Source organism: Lissotriton helveticus, chromosome 3_1, assembly GCF_964261635.1.
Source record: "Lissotriton helveticus chromosome 3_1, aLisHel1.1, whole genome shotgun sequence".
NCBI lineage: Eukaryota > Metazoa > Chordata > Amphibia > Caudata > Salamandridae > Lissotriton > Lissotriton helveticus.
The window spans coordinates 379234817-379261595 of NC_136061.1; the positions used below are offsets into that span (position 1 = coordinate 379234817).

General features: G+C 45.2%; 1 protein-coding gene across 6 annotated transcripts in view; it reads right to left on the reverse strand.

The window, feature by feature from the left end:
* Window positions 1-26779, reverse strand: part of LOC144824554 (uncharacterized) — a 776466-nt gene that overhangs the window by 229819 nt on the left and 519868 nt on the right. For all 6 annotated transcript variants that reach the window (XR_013609011.1, XR_013609010.1, XM_078683611.1 and 3 more), the window contains 2 exons: window positions 6241-6382; window positions 6036-6150 (listed from right to left, as the gene is read on the reverse strand). Coding sequence is in view for 4 of the 6 variants with exons in the window: in XM_078683611.1 (XP_078539737.1) it covers window positions 6036-6150; window positions 6241-6382 (257 nt within the window). In the remaining 2 variants the exon portion in view is untranslated. The remainder of the gene's footprint in view (window positions 1-6035; window positions 6151-6240; window positions 6383-26779) is intronic.

Genomic DNA, 26779 nt, shown 5'->3' on the forward strand with positions numbered 1-26779 from the left:
ATGCCACAAACAATTGATCAGATTTTCTGATAGGTGCAGTTCGTTGAATGTAGAATTTGAGACAACGTTTCAAATCTAATGAATGCAATGACCGCTCAGCTGGAGTTTGCGGAGCAGGAAAGAAAGTTTTCAGAATTACAGGTTCGTTGAGATGAAAGTCACTGGGAACCTTCGGGATGAACTTAGGGTTAGTTCGTAATGTCACAGCCTCTTTGGAGAATTTTAAGAAAGGGGGCTGTATGGTAAACGCCTGGATGTCACTGACACGTCTTGAGGACGTTAAGGCGAGTAAAAGAGCAACTTTCCACGTGAGAAATTTAAGAGTTGCCGAGTGAATAGGTTCAAATGGTGGTAGAAGTAGTTGAGACAAGACCAAATTCAAACGCCAGGCAGGCGGAGGGCGACGGATAGGTGGAAACATCCTAAAAAGGCCCTTGTAAAATTGTTTAATGATCCTTGAAGAACATAAAGATGTGGAACCATCATGGCGGAAACGGGAAATCGCCGCCAGAAACACTTTAAGAGTTGAGTGGGACAGACCTGATTTTGCCAGGGATAAAAAGAAAGGTAAAATTTGTTCAGGTTTTGCAGTCATTGGGTCCAAATCCTTGGTGCGGCACCAGACACAGAAACGTTTCCACTTGAGTTGGTACGTTTTTATGGTGGAGGGAGCGCGAGCCCGCGCTAACACCTCCCTGCAGTCCTTGTCAATAGTCAACCGTGCAAATTCATTGTACTCAGGTTCCAGGCATGGAGTTGAAGGTATGCTGGATCTGGATGACAAATTTGTCCCTGCTGCATCGTGAGGAGGTGCGGCAGAGGATGGAGTGGCAACGGATCGGACTGCGAGAAGAGGAGCAGGTCCGTGAACCATGGACGTCTCGGCCACTTGGGTGCGATCAGGATGATGCGACAAGGTTGGAACCTCATCCTGTGTAACAAACGAGGGATCAGAGGAAGTGGAGGGAAAGCATAGATGAAATCGTTCGACCAATCGATCGAAAATGCATTCCCGCTCGACTCTCTGTGGGGATGCCGACTTGCAAAGCGTGGGCATTTCTTGTTGACAGCAGTCGCGAAAAGATCCATCCGTGGCTGGCCCCACCGCCGGAAGATGTACTCGACCGTGGGCTGATTGAGTTCCCACTCGTGATTGTCTGATGACGCTCGGCTGAGTGAATCCGCCAGAACATTGGCCACGCCTGGCACGTGAATGGCTGTGAGATGAATTTGACGTTGGATCGCCCAATCCCATATTTCTTGTGCTAGTTGAGAAAGTGGAAGAGACCTCGTGCCGCCCTGCTTGTTGAGGTAGTGCATGCTGGTGGTGTTGTCCGTCCTCACCAGCAAAGTGTGTCCCCGCACTAACCTCTGGAAAGATTTGAGGGCTAAGAAAATCGCCAAGAGTTCCAGACGATTGATGTGCCAAGTTCGTTGGATTGCTGTCCACTTCCCTTTCACAGACATGCCGTCGAGATGCGGTCCTGTCTTTCCTGGGAAACGTACACTTTTCCCTGCCGAGAATCTAGCAAGGCTCCGAGAAAATTTCTCCGTTGCGAAGGTTGAAAGTGTGACTTCTGGCAATTGATTGAAAGCCCCAAGGCGTGGAAAAGGGAGACGCAAACTTGAGTGTGCTGCTCCGTCTGGTGAAAAGTGCTTGCCTTGATGAGGCAGTCGTCCAGGTATGGGTAAAATTGGATACCTTGGAGACGTAGGAAGGCAGCTACAGGGGCCAAGATCTTGGTAAAAACCCTTGGTGCCGAGCGGAGGCCGAATGGCAGGACTTTGAATTGGAAGTGTAGCTGTCCGACCGTGAAGCGGAGATACTTCCTGTGTCTGGGGTGGATTGGCACATGGAAGTAAGCGTCCTGAAGGTCGATTGTGGAATAGAACTCGCTTGGATTGAGAAAATTCAGAATTTGGAGCAGGGTTAACATCTGAAATGTTTTTGAAATTAGAAATTTGTTTAGAGCTCGTAGATCCAATATTGGACGCCATTCCCCCGATTTCTTCTTGACCAAGAAAAAGCGGGAATAGAACCCCTTGCCGCGTTGACCTTGCGGCACTAGTTCGATGGCTCCTTTTTTGATCATTAAATTCACCTGGGCCAGAAGGTCCTTGAAATGAGGGGGTGGTGGCCCCGAAGGTGGATGATTGGGTGGAAATTTGGTGAATTCCAGGGTATGCCCTTTGGATATAACGTCCAGGACCCATTGGTCGGAGGTGATTGTAGACCATTTGTAAAAGTATTTCGAGATGCGACCTCCAAGATGTACGGTCGGCAAAAGGAAGGGTCTGAGGCAGTCACTGCTTTTTGGTGTTTGATCCACCTCTATAAGTGGATTTCCTTTGGTAAGGCCTGGAGGTGGATTGTCGAGTTTGAGATTGATAGGCACCCCGCTGTCTGTTATCGTTGTAGGTGTTGAATGAACGATATTGACTTGAGCCACGAAAAGTAGAGGAGCCTCCGCCTCTACCCCGTGCACCCCGAAAAGGCCGTTTTTTGTATTGTAGGCTCGCCAGGGATTTCGCAGTGTCAGTGTCCTTTTTTATTGCCTCAAGGGCATCATCCACATGTTTGCCAAACAATAATTGGCCGTCATAAGGCAAATCTAGGACTCTTGCCTGTACTTCAGGACGGAAAGTGGTAGAGCGTAGCCAGCCTTGACGCCTCAAGACTGCAGCCCCCGCCAATTGCCGAAATCCCGTGGAGGAAATATCGAGTGCACACTCAATGATTTCGGAAGAAATCAACTCTCCCTTGTGGATAATCGCTTGTGCTTCTGTCCGGATTGCCTCAGGCAGCTGAGGAATCAATGCAGCAATCTCGGACCACATCTGGCGGTCATAACGGCCCAGTATAGCCAGAGTGTTCGCCGCCCTCACTGTAGTAGCCGCCATGGTCGTGAATTTTTTTCCAATGGAATCCAATTTGCGGCCTTCCTGATCAGGAGGAGACGTGAGTGGCGTAGCAGGATTGCGCGATCTCTTTTGCGCAGCCTGAGTAATTACCGAATCTGCCTTCGGTTGAGACACTAAGCAGGCCGGAGAAGACGCCGGTGCTTTGTATTTCCTGTCTAATCTGGGTAAGACCGCAGGAACAGAATTGGGACGTTCCATCAATTTAAGGCCTTCCTTCCAAATATATTCCACGATTGGAATAGTGTGGGATTGCCTCTGTGAGATGTCTTTAAAGTCGTATAGAAAGCAATCACTTTCGTGCTGTTGTTGTTCGACTTTGAGATGAAACCGTTTTGTAGCCCGGATCATCAAATTGTGGAAATGTGCCATGTCCACTGGGGGCGAATGTAGAGGTGAGGTGGGCGGAGTGGAAGGTGTTTGAGCCCTATAATCGTCCCACTCAGCCATGTCGGCGTCATTGTCGTCGTCATCTGTGTTGTGAGGATCCGGATCCTCATCTCCAGTGTCAGGGCGAGTACCATCCGGTGAAGCCGGTGAAACTGGTGTAGGTGCCTGAGGAAGGTGCGGTTGAGGCTGCGGAGGAGGCAGTGGTGCTGGAGAAGCAGGAGTAGAAGAAGGAAACCTGCGGTTATAATCATCCAGCATGTGCTGAAGGTTCATCACCAAGGACAGAGGTATCTGGGTAACAGGCTCTGAAGGCACCGGTTCGGACGTATCAACAGGAAACAATTCAGTCCCATCTTCGACATTGTCCAACACCTCACCCTCGTCACTATATTCCTGGCACTTAATGTTCAAATCCGAAGGACTTGTTGCCTGTTTAAATAATCCTTCCACTTCCGAATCGTTTCCGGATTCTTCCCCAGCAGACTGGAATAATTTGTCTGGAAGACGAGCACCACTCCTCACAGGACTCAGTTGGATGAGTGGTATGGTCCGCAAAGAAGAAGCAGTAACCACTGTGTAGATGGAAGCCGTCTTCGGTAGAGGTTGGTGCGACGCCAACGAGCCCGTTGGCGTAAATGCGGCACCGTCAGCAACGCCCTGAGGCGATTTGGACGGGATTTTCTTCGTCGACGAGGATTCCTTGCCCGTCGACGAGCCCGTCGACGGGAGCGGGGCTTTGTTCGCCGACGAAAGTGGAGCTTTCGCCGTCGACGGCGAAGGCGTCGACGATATGAGAGTCGTCGACGAGGCCGTCGATGAAGTAATGCTGGCCGACAAAGACGTCGTCGACGGGGGCACCGTCGACGGGGTGCTGGGTGGAGGCTTGGTCTTCGTCGACGATGGATGCGCCGACGAAGGGTGCGTCGACGGCTTCGTCGTCGACGGGGCGCTGAGTGGAGGCTTGGTTTTCGTCGACGGTGTATGCGTCGACGGCTTCGTCGTCGACGGTCTATCCTTGCCGGTCGTCGACGAGATCTTCACCACTGAAGAGATGGGTCTCACCTTCGAGGTCGCCGTCGACGAGGTGGTCGTCGTCGACGTAGCGCCGGTGGACATGGAACATGTCGTCGTCGACGTGGAGGTGGTAGAAATGGATTTCGTCGACGCTGAAGACGTCGACGGGCGCGACGACGAGCCCGTCGACGAGCCAAAACCAGATTTCTTACTGGTAGGTAAGGCTTTGGGCGCAGACGTCAGAGAACCAGGTCCCGTAGACGTGCCCTGAAGCGAATCCTGTGGGGAGACAATCTTAGAGGACTCCAACAGTCTACTCTTCTTGAGAAAAGGAGAAGGAGCCTCGGTCTCAGACCCACGCTTCTGAGAGGACTTTGAAGCAAAAGATGACAGGCTCTCCACATCAGAAACCACAGACTCCGAAGTTCTCAACTTCTGTAGCCACAGAAGGAGACGGGCCTCTCTATCTCTCAGAGTCTTAGGAGGGAAAGTACGACAGTACTTACAGTTTTTCACCTCATGGTCTGGGTAGAGACAGTAAATGCATTTACTGTGTGGATCCTCGTGGAAAAGGCGCAGTTTACCACATGAAGGGCAGGCTTTAAACAGAGATTTCTTGTTTGAAGACATTTTCTTGAAGAAAAAACAGGTAAAGTTGAAGAAAACTGAGCAGAGCTCAGGGAGACTCCCTTCACACGACGTGCGGTAGAAAATCTGAGGACTTGGGCTTCTGAGGAGAAGGTTCTAGAGGAGGCTACAGCCTGATTGGCTGGAATGTGATCCAACACATAATGACTCTGATATGCTACTAAAGTGAGTTCTCCCTTAGGCTTTTCAATGGGCCTATTGTGTTCTATGGTACTTTTGGAATTTACAATTTACTGCACTATATGTATGTATATTTTTATTAGTTATATTTTTCATGTATACATGCATATATACTGCTATTTTATGTACCGTGGGACTCCCACTTCGACGACGGGGGATATTCAAGCATGTGAATCTATGAAAGACACCCCTAATACTGGAGAAATATATATATGTGTGTGTGAGTATATATATAAAATGCACACACATATAACTATATATGTGTGTGTGTACTTATATATATATATATATTAACCCACAACCCAAAAACTCATACTCACCCTAAATTCTAAAACTACACCCTTGCCGCACACACACACATATATATTTCACTTACATGTGAAATACTTACATTTTCGTTGTGATAGCATGGGTGGTAAAAGCATATTCGTGCTAAAAAGGAGTGGTAAGGACATGCGTGGTTAGGGTGCATGCTCTGTAATGAACGCGTTGTAACGGGAATGAGTGGTTCCGGCCGCGTTGTAAAGGCTGTTGTGGCTAGATATGTGGCAACATTGCCTGTAGAAGTACTATTTCTTTTGTTTCACAGAAAACCCGCAAAAACATACTAGTCTTTGCTCTACAAAATTAAAATGATACAAGGAGATGGTGACGAAACTAATTGCTTCGAAAGAATATTTTGACTTGAAACCGGAAATCGGAATTGGGTTTTCTACACCTGCACAGCACATGTGATTTTAATATCAAGTTGGACTAAGTAGTGGATAACAGTCAGTGGCAGGGCAAGTGGCAACTAGAACATGAAAATTAATTAAGATAATTCTCAACAAACAAGTGAAACAGTGTTAGCTACGTTTGTAAAATACAGACTGTATCCTACCCACCTGTAGAAAGCCCTGAAAGTCTATTATTCCAGATTTATCTATATCAACATGAGTGAAGTACGCCTTTCTTTCTTCTACTGTTGCTTCAACTTCCATGTCATCAAGACATGAAGAACTGCAACCAAAACAAAGTGGTTACTGACAAAAGGAGCAATTAAAAATTGTAACTCTAAGGAATGCTTGCATTAGAATTATTCAAACTTACTACTCACTGAATCCAACTAGATAGTCGTCGTCGCTGTCCGTTACCATAAACTGTAGTTGCAATTTACTGATCACGTCCGCTGTCCAATCTGGGAATCGTTGCAGCACCTCTTCATATTTTGCATCTCTCTGATTTTCAAACTCTGTAATAATGTAAATCAAAGAACCAAAACCAAGGGTCATTTTAGTGACAGCAAGAATGAATGAAGTTAGCATATGCCCCTGGAGAGCAGCAAGTAAATGAGTTATTGAATTCGGTAGTGAGAGAAAACGCAGATGTCTACATTTAATTTTTTAAAAGTCCTTGCACGCTTTTAATTTTGAGTGTAACTGGCCTCTGTGACAAAACATAGACGTCAATAGTTCATCTGTAGAACAAACAAGTTATAATTAGAATTCATGCAACACCTCTGAGCAACATTTATTTGCAGTATCCAGCCTGAAAAAGAATCACACACCATCTGTGAGACCTGGTTCGTGCGTAGGGGTGGAGAGAGAGGTCCCAGAGCAATTAGGATTTACTAGGTTACAACTGTAACAATTTTAGACATTTGAGTAATATACCACTGTTGTTCTCAGGTCACTTAATATTGGACCGAACTGGACTACGAAGACTCTTCTCACGCACTTGACTCACCCAGGGTGGCAAAGTAGAGAAAACAAAGGCTTTCTCAAGGTGCTCCTTAATAAAAATCAATGCCTAGTGTTCTTAAAAAAAAAAAACTTATTACGCGAAAGCCCAATTACTATACATAAAATGCAGATGAACTACCAAAACCAGAACATTCTACACATTACTGGCTAGATAGCCTAGTCCAAATGTATTTTGTACTACCTAAATGCTCAATGGGCATGCATGTCTATGGCGAACGTGAACACAGAATCCACAAACTGATTTTGATTCCAGGGTCCCTGACAGTCAAAAGTCCATGCGCATGCTTACTTCTTTCAGATACACTTCAGCAATCACAGGCTCAAGATCATACTTAGCAAAGGGATTCGATGGAACGGGATTCGATGGAACTCCGTCCTGACTAAAGAGCCTCCGTCTGCATGCAGGGCTGATATTCTGCATGTGGGGCAGAGAGCTCTACATGAAGAGAGGAATCTCTGCATGCAGAGGAAATACTTCCACATGCTGCTGGGCGACACTTGCACATTTTCATCTGTGGCTTCCTGGCCACCTGGATGCCCCAGAACCACAGTACTTCATGGGGTTCTGCAGTTCCTAGGGCTTAAAAGATGCAGTACGAAGCCCGCAGCTGTGGGCAGGGAATGTCTCTCAGCTGGGTTTATCCCTCTTGTGATATGATATGATATAGATATTTAATATAGCGCACAACTCACTCCTGAAGGAGTATCTCGGCAATGCACTGCTGAGACAGGAGAAGCTTCTTAAAACAGCCAGGTCTTCAAACCCTTCTGGAAGGAGATAAGGTCTGGGCATAAGCGGAGGCTACGGGGCAGTTCATTCCAATGATAATGGGCAGTATAGGAAAAAGATCTACCCTCCCGATTTGAGGTCCGCATGCGATGGGCAGTCAACAGCGCCTTATCCGAGGATCTAAGGCATCTCACAGGTCGATATGGTATTAAACCAGGGCTCGACAAATCCGAAAAATGGTACTAGACTGTCTAGTACCATGGAAAATCCCCTCGACCTGACTGCAACCCACTTGACCTCTGTCTCTGAAAACGGAGCAAAAGTGACAAGATAATAAGATTTAAAGGCATCTTTATTGCTCATGCCCTTTGTGAGCAATAAAAATGTCTTTAAATCGTGTTATCTTGTCACTTTTGCTCTGTTTTCAAAGACAGAGGCCAAAAGTTAGTTTGACTTCCTACTCGCCAGAAAGGGCGAGTAGGACCTAAAAATAGCTCGTCCTCATCCATTCTCCCTCGCAAATGCGAGCGGGCGAGTGGATTTGTCGAGCCCTGTAAACGCATGGTTAAGTTGGGGGGGAGGTGGGAATTGTGAAGTGCCTATTGTGTCAGACAACAGAATTTAACAATGACCTGTTTTCTGATAGGCAACCAATGGAGATTCTGAAGAATAGGGGAAGAGGGGGAATAAGGAGGGAAGATTAAAAATTAGTCTAGCAGCGGGTTCTGTACAACCTGCAATTCCGTCAACAAGGAGTCGTTTACTGATGTTAACAAAGCATTCAGGTAGTCCAGGCATCTGATTATAAGGGCTTGGACAAGAGTTTTTCGAGCACTGTTGGGGAACGAAGGAAGAGCCTTTTTTAGGAGCTTTATGGTGGCGAAGCACGAGCCACTGGTGGTGGTTACTTGGTCCTTCATGGAGAGAGACCAATCAAGATTCACACCAAGATTTTTCACAGACTGCTTCGGTGAAGGGCCCAGGACCAATTCAGGCGGCCACCAGTCGGCCAACAAGAGCTCTGATGCTTTCCCAAAAAGCATAATCTTGGCCTTGTCGCTGGTTAGTTGAAGGTAGTTACTAGACAGCCAAGCAGCGACTTCCCTTGAACAGTTAGCAAACTTGCTTTTGACTTTGTCTGGGTCTGGCCTGAAGGAAATGAGAAGTTGGGTGCCATCAGCATACAACACTATCTCCACGTCACAGGCAAACAGGATCCGGGTGAGTGGCGCCATGTGAATATTAAAGAGGGTTGGGCTTAGATTCGAGCCCTGAGTAACTCCCTTAGGCAAGTGCATAAGAAGGGCCTTGAAAGGGTCCAGGCAGACCTGTTGTGTCCGATTGGTAAGGAAGCTGCAGAGCCAACGCAGGGCTCTGCCGTATAGCCCAGCCCCGTGAAGCCTATGAATTAAGATGGAATGGGAGACTGTGTCGTACACTGCTGAAAAATCCAACAGCACCAGCATAATTGGGGTACCTGTGTCAAGAAAGAGCGTGATATTATCAGCCACGGCCAACTAAGCACTCTCAGTACTATGAAGCTCTCTGAAACTGGATTGTAAAAAATCCAAGATGTGATTTTCTTCCATAGAAGCAGTAAATTGTTTGTGAATGAACCTTTCTAGAGATTTGGCAAGGAAGGGTAACAGTGAGATTGGTCGATAGTTGACAGCATCTTTTGGATTTGCTTGCTGCCATTCCTTGGGCACTGTAGCTGAAGTCAATGACAGATTATATAAGTTTGTGACTACAGGAACCACACAGGTTGCTAAGCTGGCTGTTATTCTAGGGGGCCATGGGTCCATAGGTGAACTAGACATAGCATAGGATAGCATATCCAACACCTTACCCTCAGAGCAGAGTGTGAAATTGCTCAGGCTACACGTGGCCATTGGATGGGGGTGATTAAAGTTGAAATTGTGTTGAAAGCTGTCCGAGATAGCTGGCAGATTTTTATAGATAGACAATTTTGTCTTCAAAGAAATTGGCCAATTTATCACAGAAATCCTGGGAGGCCTCGGTTGTAGGGGTTTAACTAAATTATTTAAAGCTTTAAAAAGTTCTTTGGTGGAATTCCCAGCTTTTTCAAATGAGATTGCTAAGAAAGCTTTCCAGGCGGCCCTGATCTTCTTACGATAACTTCCCAGCTAGGAGCGATAATCTGCTTTATCTATAGGAGCAGGGCCGGCGCTAGGCATGGGCAGTGTGGGCAGCTGCCCAGGGCCTCGCGGCTGTCTAACTGTGATGGGGCCCCCCCACAAGCCCATCAATCTTTTGAAATGGTGCCATTGAGAGAGTAACAGGTGGGGAGCCCCCTCCCTTGGGGTTTGTAGCCGTGGTGCAGTGTGCGAGGCCCACAAGGGGGGGGGGGCTCACCTCGCCAGGCTGCCATGGACTGAAAGGATTAGTTACTTAGCTGTAATCCTAGTTCTCTTCCAGGGGTATCCTCATCAAAGTCATAAGCATTAGAATATTCCCGCCCATGTGCTGGACCCCGGAAACACTATATTATATGTTCCCCACATATATATATACACTCATATATAATATATATACATATATATATATATATATATAAAAACATGCAATAGCAGCCAAATAAAGAAAAGAGCTGAAATATGCTGTAAAGAATTTCCACCATACATGAGTAATAAGCATTATAAACATGAGAAAACAACACAAGGTTTGTTTCAGAAACTGTTTTAATGCTCAGAAAGCAGTAGAAATTCTCATAACTCACTGGAAGCATAGAAAGCTCCCAGGCTGCATTACAAACACACACTCTAAAAAGACTGAAAAGCTAACCTGTAGCTGCATAGCAATAAACTGACTCCGTGCCTTTAAGGCACCCATGACCCCCAGTATCCCATCATGCCTCAGGGGTGACAGTTAGGTCAGTTGTTCTTTTCGGAGACTGAAAATAAACCCAGTAACAAATAGGTTAACAATATCTCCTTATTAAAGAATGTCCTTTGCCCGGGGAGGCGGGAGGGTTGCTTATGACTTTGATGAGGATACCCCTGGAAGAGAACTAGGATTACAGGTAAGTAACTAATCCTTCTCTTCCAGGGGATCCTCATCAATAGTCATAAGCATTAGAATAGAATAGCGAGCCTCACCTCATCTCCCTGCGGGCAAAGGAGTAACAATACAGTAATAATCATATTAAGCCTAGTAACTACTAAGCTTGTACAGGCCGTAGGCTACCCAAATAGATTCCTCAAAGAGGCTTGTCCTACTTGAGTATCGGCCCTGGAATCAGACTCGAGACAGTAATGTCTCGTAAAGGTATGAACTGATTTCCAAGTCGCAGCCTTGCAAATCTCCGACATTGGAATGTCGTGCAAGAAGGCTACTGTAGCGGCCTTCCCCTAGTGGAATTAATTTATTTATTTTAGTAGCTTGTAGAGCGCACAGCTACCTCCAACGGAGGTGTCCCGGCGCTAAAGAAATACCCTCTACAGGGAGGAGGAAGGGAAGTACTGTGAATTGAGAAGTTATGCGCTTTGGGTGACTGCAACAAAGGCTTGCCTGCAAGCTGATAAGCAAATTTAATGCAAGAGACAATCCAACTCGCGATGGACCTCTTGGCCGCTGGAAAACCTGTTCGCATTGAACCATAGTTAACAAACAGTTGATCCGTTTTCCTAATCCCTTTGGTCATTTCCAAATAGAACTTGAGCACTCTCTTAAGATCTAAGGAGTGAAGTGACCGCTCGGCTGGGGTCGTAGGATTTGGAAAAAACTAAGGGAGGGAAATGGACTGATTTATATGAAAATCAGAAATGACTTTAGGCAAGAAAGCTGGATGAGCCCTTAGGACTACCCTATTGTGATGAAAGACAGTATAAGGTTCTTTCGCACAGAGAGCTTGAATCTCGCTGACTCTGCGAGCAGAGGTAATAGCCACCAAAAAGGCCGCCTTCCAAGAGAGATGTTGCAAAGAGGCCTTGTGGAGGGGCTCAAAAGGCGGTGACATTAACCTGGTAGAACCAGGTTCAATTCCCATGGAGGAGAAGGATTTCGCACAGGGGGATACACTTTTTTCAACCCCTGGAGGAAGTCCTTAACCACTGGAACCTGAACGAAAGAAACCTGATCAGGTGATTTTCTGTATGCTACTATGGCTGACAAATGCACCCTAATAGAAGCGTATTTTAAACCAGCAGTCGCTAGGGAAAGGAGGTACGGCAAGATGACGTCCTCCTGTCCTGTAGTCGGATCAAGGTGATGATCCCTACACCATAAGAAAAACCTCTTCCACTTGAACGCATAGGACGCTCTCGTGGAAGGTCTCTTAGCCTCTTTCAAAATGTTCATGCACTCAGGAGGCAAGTTCAAATGTCCGTATTGTAGGACCTCAGGAGCCATGCTGTTAGGTTCAGTGAAGGGAGGTTGGGATGCATAATCCTCCCGTTCATCTTGTTCAACAGATCCGGCCTGCAAGGGAGTCGTCTGTGTGGACACACAGACAGATGTAGAAGATCCGAGTACCACCACTGCCGCGGCCAATCCGGAGCTATCAGGATCATTTCCATGTTCGACCTGCAGAGCTTGGAAACTACTCTCGGAATCAGAGCCAGGGGAGGAAACGCGTAAGCGAATGTCCCTGACCAATCCATCAGTAGAGCATTCCCCTGAGTCCCTGGCCGGTGGAACCTGGACGCGAAGGCGTGGCATTTGGAGTTTTCGTCGTCTGCAAACAAATCTATGGTTGGACGACCCCAGCAACGAAAAAGCACTTCCACTACTTCGTCGTTTAGCACCCAGTCTGGCTGATCTTCGAAGTGCCTGCTGAGTGCGTCTGCTTTTACGTTCAACTCGCCTGGAAGGTGTACTGCCACTACCGTAAGGCCTCGAGAGAGGATCCAAAGCCAGATTGCCTGAGCCTCTCGAGACAGAGGGCGAGACCTTGTTCCTCCTTGTTTGTTCAGATAGAACATGGTGGTCGTATTGTCCGTCTGAACTAGGACTGAGTTGGACTCTATCGCTGGGAAAAAAGCTTTGAGAGCCAGGAATACCGCTCTGAGTTCCAGCATATTGATGTGGTATTTCTGCTCCTGCGCAGACCACTGGCCTTGAATTTGAAGCGGACCCATGTGCGCTCCCCAACCTTGCAGAGAGGCATCCGTCACTATCGACTGGGTTGGAAGAGGCTGGTGAAACCGAACCCCCACCAGCAAATTCTTTCTCCGTGTCCACCATTTGATGGCATCTTTCGTCGCTTGGGAGAGCTTGATGCGATCCTCCCAAAGACCTGTCGCCTGGTCCCATTGATCCTCCAGAGCCTGCTGTAGAGGACGCATTCTCAGCCTGGCGTTTGGGATGAGAAAGATGCAGGATGCCATGGAACCCAGCAGGGATGCTACTTGTCGGGCTGTTGGAAGCCGAGATTCTAGCAGGATTCCACATTTCTGGTTCAAGGAAAAAAGTCTCTCCTCCGAAGGAAACGCTTTTCCCATTTTTGTGTCCAGAACGGAGCCTAGGTAGTGAATTGACTGTGTAGGCCGCTGGACTGACTTCTCCAGATTCACATGGAGGCCGAGCCTGTGCAACTGGAGTAGACACAGATGTAGATCGTGTTTTACCTGCACTGGAGATGGACCTTTTAGGAGCCAGTCGTCCAGGTATGGGTAGATGAAGAGCCCCTTCTTGTGAAGAAAAGCCGCCACCACTGCCATGCATTTGGTGAAGACTTGTGGTGCGGACTTGAGACCGAAGGATAGCACTGTGTACTGATAGTGTTTGTTCCCTACGACAAACCACAAGTACTTGCGATGTTGTAGAGCAATAGGGATGTGAAAGTACGCATCTTGCAGGTCCACCGAACACATCCAATCCCCGACTTGAAGATGTGGGCATATTTGGTGAAGCGCCAACATGCGTAACTTTTCTCTGATGATGACCTTGTTTAGGAGTCGTAGATCGAGTATTGGTCTGAACTTGTCCTCCTGATCTTTTTTGGGGACAAGAAAGTACCTGGAGTAAACTCCCTTTCCTCTTTGAGCGAGAGGAACCTCCTCTATGGCTCTTTTTTGTAGTAGGACTTTTACCTCTCTTCGGAGCAAGCTTAGTTGGTGAGGGTAAGCGCTCTTTGGAGGGATGTTCTTTGGAGGCGCACGGAAACGTAATTTGTATCCATTGCGCAGTATATTCAGCACCCACTGATCCTTTGTGATGCTGACCCACTCTGCCAGGTGTTGTGAAGCACTTCCTCCCACTGGAGTGGGTAACGGCGCCAGAGGAAGCCACTGCTCAGGCTTTTCCTCCTCTTGTGGTGTTAGAGGATTGTTGATGACCTCCTCTACCTCTGCCAGGTTTACCTCGAAACTGGGGTTTCCCTTGGTTCTTATTTTGGGACCACTGAGGAGTTTGAACCCTCTGTTGAGCCCCTCTCCCCCTGTTGGTCTTGAAGCGGCGCTTGAATTCTTTCTTTTTCTCCAAGCCCACCGCTTTCACTGTGTCCAGCTCCGTCTTCATTCGGGTCATTTCCTCGTCAGCATGTTCCCCGAAGAGAGCGGAACCCGAAAAGGGGAGATTAAGGATGCGATGCTGAGCATCCGACTTCAGGCCTGTAAGGCGCAACCATGCCGACCTCCTGGCACAAACCCCATGTGAATAGGAATGCGCCGCAAGGACAGCACCATCCGCAGCCGTGCTTATCATCTGATTCGCCACCAGACATCCTTCAGTCACGGTCTCTTCAAAATCCTGCTGGTCTTCTTTTGGCAGCTTGGCTTTGAACCTTTCCATAGAGTCCCATAAGGCTCTGTCGTATCGACCCAGAAGCGCAGCCGCACTAGAAACCTTAAGAGTCGAAGCAGCTGAGCTGCAAACTTTCCGACCCCAGGAGTCTTGAGTCTTGCTGTCCTTGTCTGGTGGGACTGAAGAGGAACCGGCAACTGCGTGTGTCTTCCTCGCTGCTGCCACAATTACAGAGTCTGCTGGAGGGTCAGATCTTACAAAAACCGGGTCAGAAGAGGCCGGTTTGTATTTCTTCTGAATGCGGGCTGGCACCGCTCTGGTAGCCGCCGGAGTTAGGAATACCTCCTTGACAGGATCCATAATCCCCGGGACTAATGGCAGTAGAGGACGGGAGATCGCTTTTTTGTGTAAAGTCTCAAAAATGACTGTCGTTGTAACCTGAGGGACAGACATTTCAATGCTCAGCTTCTGAGCTCCTCTTTGCAAGACATCCAGATACGTGCCAATGTCATCCACTGGGGAGGATCTGGACGTAGGACTGTCCGTCAACGTAGGGGAGTAGTCCCTCTTGGAAGACCTGGTAGAAGAGGTAGATGAAGTAGACGGAGTTCGTCGACGTCTACGGTGAACACTGTGCCTCCTCTCTTTTGATCTTTTCGAACGCTCTTCCCGTCTAGGAGAGCGAGACCTGACTCGATCCTCTGGTTCTTTTCTGGGAGAACGGGGTCTTCTGGGAGATCTGGTTGGTGTTCTCACAGGAGATTTGCGCCTGGGAGGACTATGCTTGTCCATCTCCTCTACCAGATCCTGAAGAGGAGACCTGTGCTGCGAGCTGGCATAGTCCTGCATCCGTTTTGCAGCCCCAGAATCTCTCCAATGGTCCAGAGATCTGTACCATCTAGGTGACAGTCTGACTTTATCCGCCCAAGGGTCTGTCCGACGCTCAGGAGATTTGCGCACAGGACTTCTGGACTTCGAAGATGCAGTTGAGGAGCCAGAGGACCTTGAAGTGGAATGACGGGAAGCCGACTCCGTTACCATAACCACATCTGAACACCTCAACGTCGAGCGATCTTCCCTCGTTGTCGAGTGCTTTCGGGGAGTCGGCGGATCAAACAATCTTGTCTTTGATTGTCTATGCGAGGATGTATGGTCTCTCGACGTCGAGCGGCAATGATCAGCCGCCGACAGAGTTCCCTGTCTCGACGTTGAACGGCGAGTACCGGCCGTCGACGGAGCCCTCTCTCTCGACGTCGAACGACGATGCCCAGTCGTCGACGGAAGTCTTTTTCTCGACGTTGAACGACGATGTCCAGTCGTCGACGGAAGTCTGTCTCTCGACGTCGAACGACGATGTCCTGTCGTCGACGGAGCTCTCTGCCTCGACGTCGAGTGACGATGTCCAGTCGTCGACGGAGGTCTTTCTCTCGACCTCGAACGGTGATGATCAGCCGTCGACGGAGTTTTCTGCCTCGACGTCGAATGTCTGTGCGACGACGGCGGAGGGGTATTGGGCACCCTCGACGCCGAGAGCTGACGAGACACCGACGGAGACTGCTTCCTCGACGCCAATCGACTTTTCCCTGTCGACGGCGGAGGGGTCTTGGTCCTCGACGCCGAACGCCGTTTCTTTGACGACGGCGGAGGGGTCACACTTCTCGACGCCGGTCGTCGTCTGGATGACGTCGGCGGTGGGGTGACCTCCCTCGACGCCGGTCGTCGCCTGGTTGACGATGGCGGAGGGGTCTTGGATCTCGACGCCGACCGTCGCCCGGTTGACGGCGGCGGAGTTCCCTTCCTCGACCTCGGACGTCGCCCGGTTGACGCCGGCGGAGGGGATTTCGACGATGGAACTGGATCCTTCGACGTCGTCGACGTACCTGGTCTTCTCCTCGACGGCGAGCCCGCCGTCGACGGTAGTTTAGACGATGAATGATCCACCAGTGGTTCTTTTCTCAGCGCCGAGCCCGACGCTGAAGGTGAAGGGTGTGAAGACTTCTTTCTGGAAGATGTATGACTCTTCTTGGAGCCCTTCTTCACCGGAGATCTTCCTCTTGATGACCTATGAGCTAGGCCATAAATGCGAATCCTCTCCCTGTCCTTTAGAGTTCTTCCTGACAGGTGTTCACAATGAGGACAGGTGCCTGGATCATGATCTTCAGGCAGACACAGGATACAGACGTCGTGGTTGTATGATTTGGCCTTCTTGTTGCCACAAGAAGGACATTTGTCAAAGAGTGAAGGCATTCTCAGGAGAAAATGTTCACCAAACTGACTGAAAAAGATAGTATCTTTCTTGACTAGATGTTAAATGTCAAGTGAGAACAAGAAATTGTTAAAAGTGAAGAGTTTTTCTGTCAAAAAACAGAAAAAATAGTGGAGCTGTGTAACCAGGGTCCTTCTCTGAAGGAGCCGGAAAGAACAGCTGACCTAACTGTCACCCCTGAGGCATGATGGGATACTGGGGGTGATGGGTGCCTTAAAGGCACGGTGTCAGTTTATTGCTATGCAGCTACAGGTTAGCTTTTCAGTCTTTTTAGACTGTGTGTTTGCAATGCAGCCTGGGAGCTTTCTATGCTTCCAGTGAGTTATGAGAATTTCTACTGCTTTCTGAGCATTAAAACAGTTTCTGAAACAAACCTTGTGTTGTTTTCTCATGTTTATAATGCTTATTACTCATGTATGGTGGAAATTCTTTACAGTATATTTGAGCTCTTTTCTTTATTTGGCTGCTATTGCATGTTTTATATTTTTATATATATATATATATATATATATATATATATATATATATATGTATATATATTATATATGAGTGTATGTATGTATATGTGGGGCACATATAATATAGTGTTTCCGGGGTCCCGCACATGGGCGGGAATATTCTAATGCTTATGACTTTGATGAGGATCCCCTGGAAGAGAAGTGCAATATGACACCCCATCCGTTTCAGATGCTGCAGAGTGGGCAAGGCGGGTTTGTGGCCGTGATCAGCCTTATCGCTGCATCTGCATAACAGCAGTTAGGCATCTACTTGAACTGGTGTGAGGTGTGAAGTGAGCCCTGCCCCTGCATGAATGTAAAGCAGGGAGCATCCTGCAGGGCTCACAACACAAAAATATAGAGTGATCTCACATCACAAAAGGTGCTGCTCCTTCCATGGAAGGGAGAAGACAGAAAATGGATAAAGGGCTTATTATTCTTTTCTTTTTTTGCAACTCTTTTTTTTTTCTCAAACAAGCATGTTCATCCAAAACATAAAAGGAGTTGAACATAAATAATAACTCCAGTTATAAGCGCCGAGTGTTTTTTATTTTCATGTAATTTACATGAACCGAAGGAAGAATGAGCAATTCGGTCTTTAAAAGTTTAATGGAGATGCTAACATTCAATTCGGGGGAGGGATGGGGGCTGATCCCACATCCATCCTTATCACCCCAAGGGGAGTGCAATGACCCCTCCAAGATACACCCAAGTAATATAACCCCTCAAGCCACCTGGAAACATCGGTTTTGGAGAGATAGAGGCCTAGCTTTTAAACCCAGTTTGGTGTGTTGCATTTCCACATAATAGAGCTTTAAAATATTTGCACTTATTTTATTAGGGCTATTATTTGTATTTGTAGCCATCTCAGTGATGTACACATTAGAGAGGTAGCTTCTTGCAAAGCTACTTCAACAGTGCCAGAAAATGATTAGTCTGTGGCCACATCTTATGATGTAACTTGCTGTGATACTACATCTTATGCAAATTAGAGGGGCCTCACATGTTCCTATCCTGCCCGGGGCCCCACGAATCCTAGGACCGGCCCTGTATAGGAGATTTAGTAGTACGCCACCTGCGCTCTAGGCGCTTAGACATTGATTTCTCTTGACACAAGGAGTCTGAGTACCAAAGTGCAGAGCTTCTAGAGGGAACTATAGTTGATAACTTGAGGGGTGCAATATAGTCTATAGAATCCTGGTAAATAGATAGTCCTGTGTCCACATCTACCTAAGGAAGGGATGGGAAATTTCAAAAACCTCTTTGAAAGCGGAAAGGGTAACAGAATTTCAGTAACGCCGTGGCTTTTTTCTGTATTCATTGGTATGTTACAGATCTTATTTCGTGAGATGGAGAAATAGATAAGATAATGGTCTGACCTGGAAATCAACAGCAGGGAGTTACAAACTACTTTTTCTGCATTAGTAAAAATGAGATCCAAAATATGACCAGGCCTATGTGTGGGGCTGGACGCCAGATGCTTCAATCCAATAGATCAAAAGACAAACAGATGAAGGATGGAATGCAGAGTAGATCAATGATTCACCTCCAGTCAATAGATCTGGGCTAAATCCATTGTTCTTTTGCTCACCCTGCCACCCAAGTTTAGACCCAGCCATATGCAAATCAGCCTTGATCCTGTACCTCATGGGTACAGTCCAGCCCGACTGATGTTTTTCAGAAGCCTACCTTTAGGTTTCTCCCTCCTCATACAGATTTGGATTGTGCTACCCCGACCATTCCGAGGAGACATGATTCCCTATTGTAGAATGTACTCTCCGCCCCAGCAGGAGAAACAGCTTAAGAAGAAATATTTTTACGAGAATCTTCAGAACGGCTTGATTGTCTGGTCTACATCACCTACTCAAGCTCTACTTTTCTTCGTCTCTTAAGAGTCCAAGACCAGGCGTCTCTTATTGTGGGTTAAATAAGATCACCATTAAAGACTGTTAACCACTTCCTCTCGTCAAAGACATACTTGAGTCTGTTCATGGTGCAAAATATTTTACAAAGTTAGACCTCTGTGGAGCTTGCCATCTGCTTTCGGATTAAACATTGTGATGAGTGGAAGATGGCCTTTCAGACACGTTTCAGACACTATGAATATTGGGTGAAATCAAATCAAAAAGACTTTATTTCGATCACTTTAGATCATATTAAACAGAACAGAGCACTAACACACACAAATCATACAACATAAAACCTGTAAGTGCTATTTTTATCAGTCCATTACAGTAGAGACGGAGAAAGACATTTTCTTTTAAAAGAACCACAAAGAGAAAAGACAGTATATGTAGCAAGAGGGTCCCCCAGGAAGTGGTCCCGCATATGGAATGACTGGAATATATTTAGCGGACATATCTGTACTCCCTCCAGCACACAAAGATCTGATGACCCACCATCACCGTGATCATGTCACCAACTGCGAAATACTAAAAATACAACTGTCAAAATAGATTGTAATACAGCAACTTGCCGCCTGATTATACTATGTCATGTAATGTCAATTCATGCTTGTTTAATAAAAAGAATTATAAAAAAAGAACCACAAAGATTCAACATAAAAATACTGCTGTTTTAAGAACAAGATATAAAAAGGAGTAATTATATTCTATAACTCCTAAAAGATATAAATCAACTACAATTTGTCCAAGTAGTAGAATACAATGTAAAGGGACCCTGGTAAATATGGCATTTCAAAGACTACCAAGTGAACACTTTGCACATCTGAGCCACATTGCCTTTAGGAATTTGGCCATACAGAATACAACAATACGGTTTGAATCTGTCTGCAGTATTCTGAACGTCTCCTGGCGCTTCCTATCTCCCAGGTTTCTGCAAAGTGGAACTATCCATTTGACTCAAGACTGTCTATACCAAGGACACAAAAATACAACATGCTCAAGAGTCTCAGGTCCTCCTTGGCAACAGGTACAATTCTATTCCACCATGTCTATTGTTTTATACCACTTATTTTTAAAAGTATTTACAGGTAGACATCCATACCTGAACTGTAAATATAGCTTTCTTGCTACAGGGGGGACAATTTCATCAACAGTGCTCTCATGTAGTGGGGTCATTTTAAAACCAATAAATGCAGAAGCCAGTGATCCTTTACAATTTTGAATATTATCCATCGCAACACTACACCAATTGACAGCTTTAAGACTGGGCTTTTGGATTTGGCATACAGTCTCTGGAAAGTCCCAGTATGTATTAAGGCTTACTTTCTGTAAAAGGTACTTAACTGTGTGGAGCCACAAGATCTTACTTGCATATTTTTGCAGCAACAGATCCCGAAGTCCAACCCTATAAGACTCTACTGCTGTAGTAAACCTAAGTCAATGCCAAAACATGAGCAGTCTCAGCTCGATTTTATGGGTAATTTTTCTCCATTCTAAATAGAGTGGAGTCAATGGGGTACTCACCGGAAGAGTTAACAGTGATCTAAAGAATTTGTGTTTTATCACTAACAAATTATTACTTTTTGTGCAGTACCATATCTCCACACTATATGAAACCGCTCCTAGAGCCATAATGTTGTAAATCTCAAGCGTGGGAGCCACCGCTCTGGATGTGGTTTTCTATGTATTTTTGCTATATTTGCAGTCTGTTGTATCAGGGACAGCTGTGCCCTTTCCACCTGTGCAGGCCAACATAGGCTTTGTATAAATTTCATACCTAGGTAATCAAACTCAACCACTACTTCTAAAGGGATATCATCCACAAGCATCTGCCTCCTACACTGAATTGTCGGTCGGGAAGAGAAGTTCATACATTTAGTCTTGGAGCTATTAAGCCCCAAAGCCCGCTCAAGGCAAAATGTCTTAAATGCTAGAGCCCCTGGGGTGACTCGGAGATCAGAAGTGTATCATCTGCAAAGGGGAGTGCGGGGCCCCCGTCCTCCTATTTTCGGTGCATGACACCCATACCTGTTCAAAAACTCTATGACATCATTTATGTACAGCGTGAATAGCGTGGGCGCTAATACGCACCCCTACCTCACCCCTTTGTCAATATGAATTGGTACCGTCAAAGCCCCATCCTCCTCCCACCAGGGTGTCTATATGTAACCTCTTTAAGATGTTCAGGAGGTATAGTGTAGTTCCTATATTCCCAATAGGCTCTGCGCATTGGAATAGTGTATCCTGTAGTTTAGACGTAGGACTGAAGTCGACTAGGTCTCTACCGAATATACTAGACTTAATTGTGAGTGCCAGCTAGCTCAGAGGTCACTAGAAACTTTCTCGAATAAACAAGAAGGGATTAGTTTCTGACAACCGCATAAACATGACAACTTTGTTTCCCAAGAATAAGAAATGTATCTCTAGAGTCGCGGAAACAATAGATAGTTATTTCACTCAGTCAATCGTGCATGCTTCGTTTCACCAGAGGTGCAGAGAAATAGAGAGACGGGCGTTTTCAATAAAAGGTATTTATTGAACAGTCTTCTTTCTCAAGCATAAGAAATGAACTGCTGCAATCGCAATACTTGTGGTAAAATACAAAGCGTACAGTACGAAGAGTGTTATAAAATAATATTGTAAAAGGATGATATGGTTTCTAAGCCATAAAATACCTAAAATGCATAAAATACATACAGTGATAAATAATGACTAAAAGCACTCAACTGGTGCTTCTAAAATACGCCTACCCCGGTGTACCTAACCTAGGTCTAGTACAAGGGAAGGAATAAGTAAGGTGTAGCCTAGTTTTAGTATTCTTTGCCAAGAATCTATTCCAAGGGTAGCCTGGAAACACTGGAGCTGGATTTCTCGGCAGGAGAAAGTACAGCGTCTCTCAGTGCGTCAGCTGGAGGGTCAGCTTCCTTCGGCACTTGCTGCAGCAGGGCGCATCGGGCAAGTAGATAGTCGAACTGCTCCAAACCACCGTGTGTTTGTTTGGACAAGTTTGGGCATATTTATACCTTGAAGGTGCCGAGTTTGATGTAAGATTGGACATAATAACGTCATTAGAGACTTAATTCTCTGAAAACTCCATGAGTTCTTGGATAAATCAATATTCATGCAGGGGGAAGTCCCTGACTGCTGAAGGCGGGTTTTTCCAAAAAATCGTTGTAGATTTTTGGAACTAGTGGAAGTAGCCAAGCCGTATTAGGACTACTTGAGTTGTGTCTTAATATGGTTATGATTTCTATACCTATATAAGGTTACGGTATTTTATACCTATATAAGGGCATGAATCGGGAAAATTACACTAGGGTCCTAAAACGCTATACAACACCCACTTCACGTATTATGTCTAATATTACTAAATCTATAAGCATAAGAAACAAAACTAAAGCATGTGTTCATAATTCCACCCAAAATACATGAAATGCATTAAACATGGTTTATACACATACATGAGTATTTGACTTGTGCGCATTTTACAAGCAATGGCTGTCATTAAAAAATGCTATCTAAATGAAACATGAAATGACAGTTATGAAATGGCTATAAATTTACAGAAGAAAAACGTCAAGACCATTCCATAGCATAATATATAAACAGTTAACGTTTTCATGAGATAATGCCAAATATTTGTCTATAGGAAGTATCAAATGAATCTCTTGTTCTCTAAGAATAGTTCTACTTTAAGCAGATTAATTTGTGCCAAGTGAAAAGGGTCTATTCTGGGATGAAGAGAAAAAGTTTTCAAGTGTAGATTGTAGAAACATAGAGTTCCCAAGTTAGAGGGTTTGTTTTGAAAAACCAAAGGCTGAATTTCAGAGTTCATGGAACGCTGTGTGCACTTTCAAAAGTTATTCTCGGTGTCGGGAGAAAACATAAAATCATCTAAGCCGGAAAAGAAGCTGACTACCACACTTGGTGAAAGTGGAACTACTTCATCAAGTAGATCAAATGTGCATAGATGTGAAACATCGCTGTCAGCGTCAGTCGCATTAGCAATGTTCGATGTAGATGGTACCTGTGTGCCTGTTGTTCCACGTACCTCACCAATAGCTGGATTCGCTGGTGAGATCTCAATGAATGCCGTCATCAGAATTGGCAGCCTTTGGGGGCAACACGATGTGTGAGTGGTTACAGGACCCAGCAAGGAGTCAACGTCCGTTGGCAGTGCTGATGGAAGTGTAAGACAGATGTCTAACACGCATTCTTCTCCGCAAAGCAGGCATCGTAGAACAGGTAAGATACAATCTTGCCAGATTTGTCTGAATGAAAGGAACCAAGTGGTATTCAAATCTCTTAAACGAGCCAAGCCAAGAATCTGTGTAATTCTGTCACAATACCGCATGGCCAGGAAAGCCCGTTCCATTGTAATCTGGGTATCTTCGATGACTGAACTTGCCATATCGGAGCAGGAGAAATAATAAATTCCTGCTACGAGTCCCAAAAGTAGAGGCAGACCACCGAACACAGAGCGCACAAAATTTGGAAAAATGCCGAGGACTGCTTCGAATGGTGTTAACAGTCCTGAAAAGATCGTCTTAAATACATGTGCGATGCCACTGGTATCAGACATGTTTAAGATTTGACCTAACATTTCTGCGAAATGTACTGGGCAGTTTGTTGATAATAATGCATGTATCTCTTCAAAAGTCCTTGCAACTTGCAGATCATACGTTCCTGTAGACGAGGTCAGTGGCACAGTTTTTTGTGAAAGAATGGCTTTCATCCTGCTTAAAGTATCAATTCGTATAGAAGAGATTTTCTGTGAAGGCTATAACGCCGTCTCCCTGTCTGTAGTACTCTTTGGATACAATACTTGCATACAAGTCACCCTGGCCGACACACTAACCAGATACGCTTTTCCTGGCAGCGTGCCACAACAGCTGTGATCGTTGAGCATAGCGTAGCTCCCATTGGAAAGCTGCCTGAAAATTGGGTCTATCACGGCCGCTGGAGCACCGTGCAAGTGGCAAGAAAGATTATTTAAAGAACCTTCGCAGGCTTCATGTAAATTAATACCTTCACATAAAAGTGTACCGCTTAGTGAATTTTTACAATTTTTTGTACTGAGAAATACCTACTTTCCCTCACTCCAACATTTGTGTATGTATGGTAAAGACCAGGTTGACTTAATGTATCCATTACCCAACCTTTTATACAGGCCCACTGGTATATGCTGTAGACAATACTGAAATTGGAAAATCGTCACTGGTATCGTCATGGTGCCATGTTTTATCCATTCAATGACAGGTTTCTCAGAAACTGTTAATGGTAATCTTTCCAGTTTTTCAATGCTCAGCACCGTGTAGTCTGCTCCTCTTTGTGCCAGAGATTTGTTTATCTGTAATGTTAAAGACCGTAAACAATGACGTGGTATTGATTATACGCTATGGTACATAGCCTGAACGGAGATTTTGCAACGTCCAGCCTAGTAGCCTTATAGAACGCAATTGAGACTGGCCATGTTGTAACATTAGCAAATCCTGTTCTATAATATCAATCGCAGATGATACAATGCTGTCCAAAGAATACATTCTGGAGGACAGAGTTGTTAACCCATTGTCCATACACAGAGAGTGCTTTCTCTAAATGAATACAATCAATTTCTCGTATTTTTTCTGCAGTTTCCATTTGCGTTATTTTCCAAGCTTCGTTGTACGCAGCGTATATGAAACGTTTTTGACGTTGTTTATGAGGCCCAAGTAAGAAGTCTCGTAAATCAACGCCTTCTTTAAGTAAAGTCAAGTGTTGTTTAATTTCTGGAAGTGTGGATTTCTGTAGCCAATCAAGGCATAGTTTTCCTACACTGTATGTGGTGACTATCCCTGGATGTTGTCTCTGGGAGTATCTTGGCCTATTCATTTTGAACCCTTCTGTTTTGTTCATGAATCTATCTTGACAGTTATTCGTGTCTATGGACCAGATTAACCCTTTTTTCCAATCTGAATTGGTTCTGTTGTGTTTCAAAATCTGTTTCACGTCTACCTCCCCATCTGCAGTGCCATTACTGTCAGGTGCGGCCTTAGGTATGGACGGTTTGTTTAAAACTTTTATCTTAGCTATGCCAAGACATGATGTTTGTTGAACGGTGTCGTTCAAAAATATAATTTGTTCTGGTATATTGCAGGCTCTGAACAAGGCTTCTAAACCCTGCACCTGCCATTCTTTTGTGCCCCAGACAATTTTTGTCTCAATGTTATCTTTCAAAAAGTTAAAACCTAATGTAGACAGTTGAGCATAAAAGTTTGCAGAATAAATTTGTTTAGTATTGGTCAACATGTTTTTCATTCCTGTCTTATTTACATTTTTGAAATAAAACTTTTCTGGGTTTGTGACATTAAAACCTGTAAAGTATGAAAATTTGTCATAAAATGTTTTAGAGCTGCCTTTTGGCGGTGTTGGACAATGTTCCCATTGATTGTAAGTAAAAACATTTCTAGGGTTTACAGATTTGTGCAAATAATGGTGACCAAGCTGATTATAACAGTACAGTTCTTCATAACTTGTTGAACCTTCTAGGTGTTCATGTTTTCGAAATTTTGCTGACCTTTCTAAGTCCCAATCATCTGAAAAGGCGCTTGATGAAACTAAATCACTTAAAGAAACCTTAAACTGGTGTAGAATCTTCAACAGCTCCACGGGCCATAAATGTCATAGTCAGTTGTGTCCCATGCTATACCACCAGGTACAGGAACGGCTGTGATGTTCACTGATGACAGGTCTCTTCGCTCCCGATGAGATGACTTGTAAGGTTGCAGGAGCAAGTTGATGCTCTTACTTGCTGTGTCCATTGCACTGTACTTTCCATCTATCATTTGTCCCAAACTCAAAACAAGAATTAGCCATAGTAGCAGAAACAGTACACCTAATCCTATCCAAAATTCAACCCATGGCAAAACCAGATATGTTTTCTAAAGTTGATGAAGGAGTTTTGTTATTTTTTCTTTAATAAGTGTTTTTGCTGGCATTATTTCTGTTTCACTGAGATCCTCAGAAAAGTTATCGAAGTTGATAAAATAGCCAGAGGCAGTTCTGTCAATAGTTGGTATTGCATCCAGATTTTTTTAGATCACTGGAGTTGCTTCCTCCTTTGACATGTTTGTATAGTCAGATACTACATCATTGTAGACAGGAGTTTCTTGACGAACTGATATTTGGGTATCAAGAGGGACGAGTTCTATTGCTTTGTTGCATAGTCCTTCTTTTCTCACTGGAGGTTTATCAAAGGTGATAAGTCTTTCAGTTTGAACCTCTTGGATAGTAGCCAGATTTGGTCGTCTGCTACTTCTTGGGAGTCCACTGGGCCTACCAATTATTATTGGCCACATGATTGCGGTTTTACCAGGTCAATTGATACTGTTCTCTTCTCCCTTTTTCCAACAAGCAGCGGTAGTAACACTGATCTTGTTCCAAAAATTGCTAAGACAGGTACTGCTTTTCTATAAGAAGGCCCAAATTCCTTCTTTACCGTAATATTTTCCCTGACTAGATTCCCAATCTTTGGAATCCAGACAGGTCTTGCTGGGACAGGTGGTTTTTCTTCAGTGGTCGTTGGGCTTTGTGATGTGTTACTCAGACATCTTCTTGTTTCTTTTAAGTCCTGTAAAACAGCCAAATGGTCTTAAATATCAAACGGTTTCTGTTCCACCACTGAAGTTTGACAATCAAGGTCCAGGATAAGCATTCTAGTACCAAGTAATAATTCATATGGAGTGATTCCCCCCAGAAAATTTCTTGGCAGAATATTAAGACTACGTTGGACACTATTTAACTGT